The sequence below is a fragment of the Thamnophis sirtalis genome, unplaced genomic scaffold, assembly GCF_051295495.1.
Source record: "Thamnophis sirtalis isolate CommonGarterSnake01/CBP01778 unplaced genomic scaffold, rThaSir2_p1.2 scaffold_1, whole genome shotgun sequence".
Taxonomy (NCBI): domain Eukaryota; kingdom Metazoa; phylum Chordata; class Lepidosauria; order Squamata; family Natricidae; genus Thamnophis; species Thamnophis sirtalis.
This window is the reverse complement of record NW_028261381.1, coordinates 110,685,400-110,698,190: the sequence shown is the minus strand read 5'-3', so window position 1 is coordinate 110,698,190 and position 12,791 is coordinate 110,685,400. Positions and strand designations below refer to the sequence as shown.

At 39.4% G+C, this 12,791-nt stretch overlaps 1 protein-coding gene across 5 annotated transcripts in view; it reads right to left on the bottom strand.

The window, feature by feature from the left end:
* RGS6 (regulator of G protein signaling 6) overlaps positions 1–12,791 on the bottom strand; it is a 279,182-nt gene that overhangs the window by 52,186 nt on the left and 214,205 nt on the right. For all 5 annotated transcript variants that reach the window (XR_015697540.1, XM_087721775.1, XM_087721784.1 and 2 more), the window contains one exon: positions 3,833–3,922. Coding sequence is in view for 4 of the 5 variants with exons in the window: in XM_087721775.1 (XP_087577901.1) it covers positions 3,833–3,922 (90 nt within the window). In the remaining variant the exon portion in view is untranslated. The remainder of the gene's footprint in view (positions 1–3,832; positions 3,923–12,791) is intronic.

Here is a 12,791-nt window from a genome sequence, read left to right as displayed (position 1 = left end):
ATGAATCTTGAAAACCTACTATAGTTCTTTTGAGCTTACAGCCCTAAACACTATACCAATCCTAAAGACTGTAGATCCTAAAGTTTACAAACAGAACAATTCTATCCATTGGAGCCTGGATGCAATATATTTAATTACTGTAAATATAGAATCCACACACATAAATAGACAAGGATTAGCTCATGTAGTTTTCAGACATACCCTTCTCCTTAAAATGTAAGGAAAGAGACTGTTGCAACCAATCATTGGGCATGGTTACACAGAGTTAAAATAATTAGGAAATCCTTCATTCTAGTTAGAATGAAACTAGATGAGAATATGTCCATATGTTTACTTTTTTAGCTCTTTGTTCTTCCTTTCTTTTCTCTGCTCTCTGTTGCTTCTTGCTCCAATCTACTAGCACTGAGTCCTTTAAAGCATCTATTGTCAAAGAGTCATTATCTCACATATGGACATTCTTGCAAGGGAAATAGATACATGGATTTAAAACTACCTAGGGCTAAAATTGAGCTTGCAGTAGCAATAAAACTTCACTATGAAAAAACCCCATGCAATTAATTGGAACTAATATAAGGAATCACTATCACAAGCCATGTATAGATACGAAAAAAAGAGATCATGATGAAGGAATGCTACACTAAGAAGAAAAAAAAATGATGTTAAAATAACATGGTTTGAAATGCTGTGTAATTTTGTTTTAATTAGCTAACTTGGAGAAGTTGACTATTATTCATAAATGTTCATCCCTCACATATACAGGTATGTCACTGCAGTGGTGGGATTCAAATAATTTAACAACCAGTTCTCTGCCCTAATGACCAGCTGGGTAGGTGGGGCTCAGTGGTCATGTGACTGGGTGGGCATGGCCAACTCAATGTCACTCAGGTCAATGGGAGCTTTGCCTTAGTTGTTACAATGTAATGAGGGTTAACCAGAGAGGCAGTTTTTGTAAGCAGGGCAACAAAGATTAGGCTAGAAACAACATGTTTCCTCCCTGCCTTCCTTACAGGATTAGCCCTGTAAAGTGGAAAAAAAACAAAATGAAATTTCTTCCAACAACTGGTTCTCCGAACTGCTTAGAAAGTTTACAATTGGTTCTCCCAAATAGGTGCAAACTGGCTGAATCCCACCACTGTGTCACTGTCATCATTACATTATTTGTGTAATGATGTTATCTTATATATGATGCAAATGATTTAATTTCCATCACATCCACAGGGCCGTGTTACATGTGAAGTCACTTTCATCACAGCTAGATTCTTCAATTCCACATTCTGATAGAGGAGACAAACTTGGATGAGGCCTATTTGACTCTTATGTCAAGAAAGATAAATACTTGCAGATCACCTTTTTGCCCACTCAGCTTTCAGAACAATGGGGAGGCATCAATTTTAACTAAGTCAACATTTTTCCTGCCAGTCAGAATTCAGGGGTTGGGTTTCTGGCACCAGCTCAGAACGTCTTTTGAACTGGTTTCGTTTTCTTCTTTGACCTGAGTCTTTTGAACATTTTAAAGAGGCTAAATACAACTTATTTTGCTGTAGTAACGCTCATGTACACCTTTCTCCATTTGGGAAATAAAAGGAAAAGGCAGCATCAGGAAATCTAAATCCATGTAATGCAGCATTCTCCAATCCCTTCTCCTTCTCCTTTTTAAGAATCATAAAATCATAGTGTTGAAAGAGAACCATCTAAAGTCTAATCCCCTCCATGCAGGATGTTAAGGCATCTTAACAGATGGCCCTCCAACCTTAGCTTGAACATCTGCACCAGAGGGGAGCCATGTCTTCTCTGGAGGAGTGCTCCACTGATAAATTGCTCTTCTCATGAAGACTTTTTTCAATTCAGACTATGCTGCTCTATAAAAAGTGGTGTGTATAATCCCATCTTTGAAAAAGACAGTAGCTGGTGAATCTAATATACTCATAACCTCCATAAGACAACCGTGTTATAAATACTTATCTATAGATATTTATTGTGTAGAGTCAGGATTTTGTGCTACACTTTGACATCCAACCCAATTACTATGTTCAATTCATTGAATGAAAACTGATTTTTTTTTTGCCATGGGATGATAACAAAGAAAGTCAACAGGACTTATGATCAATCACTAAGCATTCAAGATACCCACTGAAGCAATCCTATCTTAACCATAGCCACAACACTGAGTTCTGCCCACCAGCTATGCAGGCCCACACAAGAGTTTAACATCAATATAAAGAGGAACCACCAAACTAGATTAAGTAAAAATGGCCTAATGGCATTGGAGTCTGTTTTCCCATTCCATTCTAGACTTAATAACACATCTGCTGTTGAAAGCCACCTTAAGTCCGTTTCTTAGATGTCTCTTCAGTTTCAGAGCCTCTATATGGCTCTCACAAGAGCAATTGGCATGTAAAATATAACTGTGAGAAATACTTGCAAACTCTTGGTGCAAAGGAAGTGCTGAAGGGTTCAGTGGGTGTCACTGAAGTATTCCACACATTCTATCCAACCTAGCAGTTCTCTATTTATGAGTCCATAGAAATATGCAGATGGTAAACTTCTTGCAAAAACTTCTACCAAAAATAGCCTCATGCGTACATCTCTATTTCACTGCCAAAAAGAGCTCTATGCACACATCTCCAGGAGAGAGTGGCTCTATCTAGTCCGCATCAAAGCTTTACTCATGATCACCATTCGTGCTTCAGAGTTCCTGTGCATACAAGGAACCAGTAGCTTGTTAGAAAGAGGTTCTAAGAATTCTGATCCCATTGGAATTGCAACAGAGATTTGATTAGGTTGATTGAATTATGGGATCATGGGAAAGCAGCAACTAGCAGAGGAAAGCAGAGCCAAATGGAAAAAGCAGAGGACTCAATCTCTGTACAAAGGCCTATATATAAAATTGAATGTGGGAAGTGGGAAATCATTTCAGGTGGGTATATATTATTTAAAACTAGCCACAGATGAAAACCAAAGTATTATCAGCTCTCTTGCCCTTTACTCCTAAATGCCTGATTTAGGATTCTAGTCCATACAAGAAGCCCTTTGTTGTTTTATATAGTAAGAAGGGAAAACAATAATGAGCACAGCACAGCATGCTGACATGAAAATAAAATAATAAGATGTGGCTGGATAGAGGAATAGTCAGAGTAGCATTTAGTATTTGTTTAAAATCAAAAATAATAACAAAGGTCCATATACAGAGAGTGGTGGTAGAAGGGAATGGCATTCACAGAAAATCAAAAGCTGATAGAAAATCAAGAGGAAGGCTTCAGGTGAGGCATCACAAGAACAACCGTGAGATTAAACAGAAAGAGATGCTGCCCTTCTTCCCAACAGTTGCTACGCTGTATGACAAGATTAAATGTTATTAAACTGGATGGTATTTGTGCCCTGCAAATACCTTGAATGGCATTTTTCTACTTCATGTTAAAAGATGGTGGAAGAGCCATAGGCCAGTGACAGAGGGCAGCCATGTCAATCCTGGATCCCTTAAGTTAAAAGATGCTGGACAGCAAGGTTGAGAAAATTTACGGACATCTGCTAAGAAGAGCAGACTTTCACAAGGCTTCTCAACAAATCATGTCACCCAGCTTAGAGCTTTTTTTGCTTCAGTTTCCTCTCCCTATCAGAGGACGGCCATTGAACAGTGAAGTGGTTTATTCAGATGCCAAACATGGAGCTTTGGGAAGAGGGAAAGACATGTTCTCAATCCCCAGAAGGAGGAAAGGGAACAAACCTTGCCCCTCACAAAGAACAGAACATTCATGTCCACACAGCAGCAAGCGGCAGCAGGCAGGAGTCAAGAAGGACTTGAAGAAGCAAGCATGTCCTTCCCGATAGATACCTTCTTCTTTGCCAGCAACAAGTCTTGGTAAGCATTGGAACGGAGGAAACGTGCATAGCTGTCACTCTTCATCAGCTTGTAAATATGTTCCTGTGGAAAGGGAAGAAATGACAGGGTGAAATTTGCTATTGGACACTGTTCAACAATCTCCAGGCACCTAATGAGGAAAAAAAAAGTGAAATATCAAAGCACAAGCGAACAGTTCCCCCCAAATTTCTAAAACATGGTGATAGATGTTCCACAATGGACTATCAGCCAGGTGAAAAGAAACCTTGGCGTGGCTTTGTTCCAGGAAGCAAGGAATGATTATCTAGGTAATTGAAGGTTTCTTCTGCTTAGAATCATCTTAGGTGAGATAGTAGGATTCTGACCTCTTGCTCTTCACTAACTGTATTCATACAAGAAACGTGTCCTAGTTACCAAATTAGACCATTTGAGAGGTTGTCTGATAAAAGAAATTAGGTGCACACATGGGGAGGTGACACATGTGCATACTGAAGTCTGCACAAAATCATGTGGGGCTTAGTTAAGGCATATAGGAAATAGGGAATTGGTTTTGATAGTGAAAATGAAATATTTTTTGCAAGTTATAGCTAAATGGCAAAAGGAAAAAACCCTAAAGCAAATAGGTGGATCTGTGTACTATGTTTACTAAAGAGGGGGAAATGGAGCAAGAAATGTTAAGGCATGCAAATACTGATAGAAAAATAGAGTGGAGAATGTGGTTCAGTACAGTATTACATTACAGTGAATAAATATTTGTTTAAAGAAGTTAAAATGCCTGTCTATAAGGAAGTGGGTTTGCCCATTTTTGTTACCTGGAAATGAGATTGAATGAACTGGAATGGAGCATTTACAAAGACTACAGCTGAAAATGGATACTGGATGATTATGGTCTGAATGCAAAAGTTTGGGTCCAGAGTAAAAGAAATATGTTGAAGTGGTTTAGTTATATAGACAGAATTAATGAGAACTGAATTGCAAAGCCATTTGAATGAAAAGGAAATGGGTTGAGAGGAAAGAGAAGACTGAATGAGTCATGGTTGGATGGCGCTGAAGAGATATCATCATGAGCCATGTAGCATTCGAGATTAAATTAGCATTGATCTACCATGCTACTATTCAAAGTCCTAGAACAATACTCATAATATAGGTATCATAATATCTTTAATACAATTTGCACAACTGTTTGACCAATCTCCTATGATATCGCAAGGACAAGCCATCTGGTATTCTAATCTAGCCTTATAGATTACAATTTATATGAGTTCCACCTAACATGATGAGAAGGTTGTGATAGCTAAAAAATTGCTCTATGCATATTATTATGTTAAATATCATTCTAGCTTTGAGTAGGCTCAAAGGCAAGTGACTTTGGATGGCATTTTTTGGTCTGAAGATAGACTCTCCTGGATTTAGTCTGATGTCACACCATCAATCTAACCATGCTGGATCTTTCCCAACCTTTTGATTTTTCCTACTGCTATAATTTGACATGAATGTAGATGCATTAAGAGAAATTGAAAGGATGGTTAAATGCAGCTGTTCAAGAAGAGTCAGAACAGACATCAGTTGTTGTAGACCTTTACAAGATGCTGTAGCCTTTCCAGCCTTACCAGCCATGCCAGATTTATTGATTTTATAACCAGCCTTCTGTCTAAAGAGCAATACATGGAGTAATCTTTAAATAATCTAATAAGTAGATTGGCCTAAGACAGCAATGGCAAACCTTTTTTGGCTTGCGTGCCATAAGCTCAGGGGAGGGGCATGCATGGGTGTGGCACACCCATAATGCAACACGCCCCCCCAGTGCATATGCGCGCATGAGAGCCCCCCCATTTTCCATGCTTTTTTCGCCCTTCCCAGGCTCCAGAGATTTATAGGAACCTGGGGAGGGCGAAAACAATCTCCCCCTCCCCCCGGAGGCCCTCCAGAAACTTCAGGGATCTTCAGGAGGTTTCCCTGAAGCCTCCAAAGAACAAAAAAACGACCATATGAGCAAACCAGGAGTCACTTCCGGTTTGCTCGGAGGGTTGGTTTAAGCCCTCCGGAGGTTTCAGGGACCTTCAGGTGGCTTCCCTGAAGCCTCCGGAGGACTAAAAAGGACTTTACGAGCAAACCGGGACTTCTGATTTGCTCATAGGGTCCTTTTTAATCCTCCGGAGGCTTCAGGAAAGCCTCCTGAAGGTCCCTGAAACCTCCAGAGGGCTTAAACCAACCCTCCAAGCAAACCAGAAATACGTTCCCGAACTTCCTGTTTCCCCATAGGGCTATTTCTTTTGCACTCTGGAGGCTTCAGGGAAGCTCCTGAAGCCTCTGGAGGGCCTCTGGGGGGGGGCTCTTTTCACCCTCCTCAGGCTCCTATAAAGCCTCTGGAGCCTGGGGAGGGCGAAAAATGGCTTTAAAAAAGGCTGAACTCAGCTGGCCAGCTCACACATGTGCACTGGCCAGCTGACAGGGCAACACCTCACATGCCCTGACAAATTGCTCGGCGTGCCACAGGCTCACCATCCCAGGCCTAAGAGATAACAGGCAGGCAGTTGCCATGGAAGTTCTATGTAGCTAAAACTGAATCCCCTTTTAACCACAGTCTTCCTAGTTCCAGTGAAAGGTTATAATCTAATCAGGGTTCCAATCTGGACTCAGATTTGTTGTTTGGACAAGTTGTCTGACATGTCTCTCCTTGTTCATTAGTGTGTTCATGCATGCAGATCCATATGATGAATCATGCACAGACCTACATTAATTATATGTACATCTGGGAACTGGTAAACAGCAACTCTCTTAAATAGATTTTAAAATGGATTTATTCTAAATTGCTTACCACTTTATTAAGTTTGGAATTATTAAGCTTTACTAATGAAGAAAAGGCCCAGAAGGAAATCAACAAATGAGTTGGAGACAGAGTGCAAAGTTTCAGGGACACTTTTTTAGACAAAATGTTGACACAAATATGGAAGTAATGGTTTTCACATGAATACAATTTTAGGAGGGTAGCTACAGTCTTCTTTGCAACCCACTGAGGAGGACATCCAGCTGTTCCTGGCTCAGCACTGCTCCTTTTCCTGGACCTGATGGATCTGCTGTCTCCAATGGCTCCAATTTGAATGACGACTTCAGTAATAGCTTAGTCTTCCATATATTATGCCTTCAGTCTGTAGCTACAAATATGTTGTCTTGTGATAATTCACTATATTGGCCTATGGAGCTGGTTATATCTGCTGATATGGGATATGATAAAATATGTGGAGCTTGCAGCCCATATGAAGAAGAAGCAATTAGTATTTGACAATAGATGGAAAACAAATGAGGAGATATAAGCGAATGCTTTGAAAAAGGATTCCCTGTGGAACAGGTGAACATCAATTTAAAGATGTTCCACAATGATTTCACAATTCATGAGAATAATTCTAACACAGTCACAAAGTAATAGGCTATCATTTTATCATTTAGAGCAAGGATGTCAAACTTGCATTATCACGGCATTGTGATAATGATATATCGGGACTTCCCCCCCCCTGCTAAAATCGGTCGGGGTGGGATCAGAACATGATATCTATCTATCCAGCCAGCCAGCCAGCCAGCCAGCCAGGCATCCATCCATCTAACTATACCTAAGATAGTACTGAGCCATTGCTCCTAGGGTTATGCAGGGTTAGATTCTTATAGGGCTCTAGTCACAATATTTTTATCAACTATTCAATACACAACCTTTTAAAAAATATGTTTAATGACATATAATTTAATGTATACATTTTTTATAATAATATATTATGAAAAAAGTCCTAAAAAGACCTTATTTTTGATGGCCATTTTAACCAGTAAAATCACTAAGAGAAGACAGACATGACCAGTGGTGGGATTCAAATAATTTAACAACCAGTTCTCTACCCTAATGATTTCTTCCAACAGCCAGTTCACCAAACTGCTCAGAAACGTAACAACCGGTTCTCCCGAAGTGGTGCGAACTGGCTGAATCCCACCACTAGGCATGACTATGAATAACTAAAATGGCATTGCAAATATTGATTTTTGGGTTACAAAGAAATTTTAGCGTGTATTTGCAAATATTGCGTGTAATTGCAAATATAGAACCCACAAATTACAAAGATTTTCTAGTTTTGGAGACATAGATCAATCTGTCCGTCTATCATCTTGAGATATTTCTATATTTCAAATTTGTCACACATGTGCAATTCTTCCTATGTTCATCCAAGGCTCCACTGAGAACTACATCCAGTACTGGCTAGGCAGATGCCTCCGGGAAAATTCAACTGAGCTTAATGCAACTGGTCTATTTTCATGGTCTCCTCCCAACATTTTCCCACTCAACTTCTGTGGGTCATTTATATATTTCCCCCAACCCTTTAAAAAAGCCACTAACATACAAATACGCTTTAAAACACCTGCAGAAAACCAAAGGTTGAATCCACACTAAAAGCGCATGTTTTTATCCAATTAAAATATGTTTAAAACTAAAGAGCAGAATTTAAAATATAGCTATCAAATGCTGACAGATGTTTAAAAAATATTAATTACTTCAGGAAAAAAAGTATGCCTTCCCTTTCTTCCTCTTCCAGCCTTTTGCTCTGTTCCACAGACAATTAAGCTTTGAATATGAATGTGAATGAAACAAAAGAGATTTTCTTTTCCTCCCCTTTTTGCTTTACAATAGGCATATTGCAGAGTGGAGTCCTTGGTGTTCTCAGAGCTTGATTGTTGACAAGCTTGCAAGCAAACAACCTCTCTCAGTGAGCACCAAGGACTCCACAGTTCAACTCTGAACTACAGATATGCCCTTCTGTTGGACATCACAGAGTCCTGAACTACATAAAGACTCTCCCAAAGCAGAGGAAGGATCTGATCCAGGGGTGTCAAACTGACAGCCTGCGGGCCAGATGCGTTACATGTAGGCCACACCTACCCCAGCTCCGTGAAGGGAAAAATTATCAGGAAATGTTATGTGGCAGCAATGTGATGACGTGAGTTTAACACCCATGGACTCTGATTAGCGGCGGGATTCATTTACCTTCCCTACTGGTTCGCAAATGTGAACACACATGCCACATTTGAGCATGTGCACCGACTTCTGCGCATGCGGAGAAGGCCACACATTACATTGGGGTGGATGGGCGGAGCTTCCTGTAGCTGCTGCTACCGGTTTGCCTGAACTGGAGAGAACCGGCTGAATACCACCTCTGACTCTGATCTAGCCAAGCCTTCCTGTAAATCAGGCGCTACCAAATTCTATCTTTTTCCAATGAAAATTGTAACCTCTACTGCATCTCCCCTCCCCCCACTAACCTGAAGCTTATAGGATGAAAACAAAATGTCTGGATTTCATTTGTGCACCAAAGCTCTTCTGTAGAAGGTCACCAAGTCTAGGCAAGGCAACATCAGAAAGAAGGGCAATGAACTGGCATGTGGTTTTATAGCACGACTATAAGTTAATGTGGATTTTGAAAATCACTATGTGAAGGAGTGCCATATTGAGAATATGAAATAAGTACAAATAGAGGCTGTGCCTCATGATGCTTTTATTGACCTCAGCACAGGCAAGCATTTTATAGAAGACAGACAACAGAGAGAAACTCTATGAAGTTTTATAAATGCAATATGAATCAGAAATTAAGATGAAGTCAAAAGAACAATTGGAAAAGAACATAGCTTTCAATGGTTTTCATCTGCACATTTAAAAGAAGGAAAGGTTCAATATGGATAAAAGGACAGATGGAACTGAAAAAAATTACAATACAAAGGTTGAAATGGAATTATGTGCAAATGATGAGCATGCAATAGCAAAAATATATACATTTAAGATTTGAAACAGAAGAAGAGGTTAAAGACTGCATGACAAAATGAGCTGTTAATTTTGGATATATCATAGAAAGGAATATTTGGAGAGAATATGGGTAATTTTGTGTCATGTAAGAGTAAATTTTCTATAGAATGATATATCATTGGTATGTGACACTTGGGAAATTATTAAAAAAAAGTATAAAAGTATTTCAAACCAGGCATGAAAATGTGAAAAGCACAAGGGGACTTTTTTTTTATATAGATGGCGAACTAGTGAGAAAGCTAAGAAATTTTGAATTTAAATTCACATAATGATGAAAAGGACTTGAAGGATGAATATTGCTAAACAATCAGAACTTTTTTATTGGAACCTATGGTTAATGAATTAGAAAAGATTTATGGTAACTTGATATTATGAATTGTAACTGCAGAAAGATTATTATATACATCACAATGGAAGAATGAGGACATCCCCATAATAGAAGAATGGATTACAAAAATGTCCAAATTTGCTCAAATGGCAAAAGTGACCTGGTCAGAAAAAATACAAAAAAATTAAAAAAAATTGGAAGCTTTATATGGACTTTTGTTGAAAGAAGGATTTGAATACTAAGAAATATGAGGACTAAATGAAGGGGTGAAAGGATTTTTCAAATATTTAAGAAGAAGGAAGGATAATAACAACACAATTGTCTGTTAAAAGAAGGTCAGGAGTAATCTATATTTCTTAACTTTGATTTATTCTTCTTCTCTTGGACTTTTCTGAATTTTTTCCCCTTCGCTTTTCCATTTGTTATTATGTGGAAAAGTTCAATAAATATATTTTTGAAAAGAAATGAGGGCAACACAGTTTTGCGTAAAAATGGCTTGTACTAAGTTACATAAATAGCTTAAAAATATGACCTCATAGTTCTCAACTTAGCGCCAGCAGTGGTATTCAGCAAGTTCTGACTAGTTCTGGAGAACTGGTGGTAGAACTTTTGAGTAGTTCGGAAACCGGTAAATACCACCTCTGACTGGCCCTGCCCTATCTGTTCTCTGCCTCCCGAGTGCCAGCTGATCAGGAGGAAATGGGGATTTTGCAGTAACCTTCCCCTGGAGTGGGGAGGGAATGGAGATTTTACAGTATCCTTCCCCTGCCACGTCCATCAAGCCACGCCACACCCACCAAACCGTGCGTAAGTGGTAGTAAAAAATGTTGAATCCCACCACTGCTTAGCACCATAAAGGGGTCTGGAATTGAGTGAGATGTCATGTGACCACTTCACTTCCAGCTCATCTGGCTACTGTTGATAAATAAGTATGCAGATCATTAAGTATAGTGGGGTGCAATTGGAGTGGGAGACATCAGGTACAGGCAACAGGACCCCACTAGCATGTGTAAATCTGCCACAGATTGGGCCGACCCAGTGCATGGAAATTGCCGCAGGTGATAGATCTGGGCGTCTCTCCATCCCACCATTCTTGGGAGGTCTCCATTGATTACAGAGACCAATAGTGAGCATAAATTGCTCTACTTACCCTCACATTTTTCTATAACTGCTGACAGTTATGCCCAACCAATGCCCGGCACAGCTTTCTACTGAGAGTGGATGTCTTGTGCCATTCTGCAGGCATGTGCTTTTCCAAACTGCACCCTAATTTCCAAACAACTGAACTCCTTAGCTTTCCATACTTCCTAGTCTAAAAAGGCTAGTGAACTTGATCATTTAGAAGGCTAGAAAAAAAATGCTATTTCTAGCCCACAGATGACTGTGCGCACTAGCTTTCTATGCTCGCCTCCTCGCACAATGATGTTTCATAAGTTGCAGAATCTATGCTATTTTTTTTTCAGACTGTATGGTTAGCATCACAAAATGACTTCATTTGTAAGCAGTGCTGTTGGAGAGCAAAAGAAAGGTGATAATGCAACAATAAGAAAAGTGGTATGTTCAAGCTTACTTTAAGATACTGTATAACACCTTCTGCATACAATACAAGCCACGTCTTTAGAAAGAAAATATGAGAAACGCACTCGGCAAAATTCTTGGAACAGGTTTGCACTATCAATTTCACTAAGACCTAAATAGGAATATGGGAGATAATAAGAAAAAAGAACCTATAATGATAACTACTTCAAGTCAATGTCAGTGTAAGAAGAGATCCGGTTTCTCTCTCCTACAGCAAGCTACAATGATGACCCTGGCTAGGTTACAGAAGGGCACTTAGCCAGCAGTCCAGCATCTTGGAAATTCTAGACAAGGATTCTGGAAACAGTTGGATCTTTTAAAATAAGACAGCATTATCTCTGCCTGCTGTATTGGGTAGTCAATGGAGCCTAGCAAAGCAACAATAAAAGCATCCCTCATTTTTCTTTTGTGTGCAAGTATGGGCTTTCCTCCTCCTTTCCCCTCTTAGATAATAGATAGGCGAATTCTCATTCAACCTTAGATGATGGATCGGAAGGCACTAGCCTAACTGCTCCCAGGATAATTTCCACTTTCTTTTTCTTTGTGTTATCTTTTTGTGGTTCCAAACAAGAACCTGAAACTTTCTGGCAAGACAGAAAGAATGAGCAGCTAATTTTAAACTGTCACAAAGAGTAAGGTTATTTACTAAATTGCTTATTTTATAATCAGCCTTAGTCTCATTATAGAGCTTACATGCTCATCAAAATATGCACACAGAGACATGGATAGAGTCAATGATGTAAGGAATAAAGCAAAAGCCAAGACTCGTTACAAGAAGAAATACTTCAACATTACATATGGCTCTTTGACAGAGGCCATTTACAGATTGCCAAAAAAATGAGAGAGAGAGAGGGGGGGGGAGGGAGGGAGGGAGGGAGGGAGAGGGAGAAGGAGAGGGAGAAGGAGAAGGAGAAGGAGAAATAGAAATAGATCACCAAAAATTGGATGGTGAGAAAGAAAAATGTGCAGGAAACAGAGGGCAGAGCTTAAGTAAATATAGCCAGGCTGAGAAATAATTAATACAGTTCACAAAAGGCCTCCCAACTATTTCATACAGTACCTCCATTTCTATCTGAATCATAATTTTAACCTTATCCCTAGCCAAGACTCTTACTTTGCTGATATATCCCTGTGCAAAAAAAAAAAGTGTTCAGTGGAAATATGGCAACTTTTTTTTGCAGCTCTTGTTCCTTTTTTCCTTCCATTCAAGA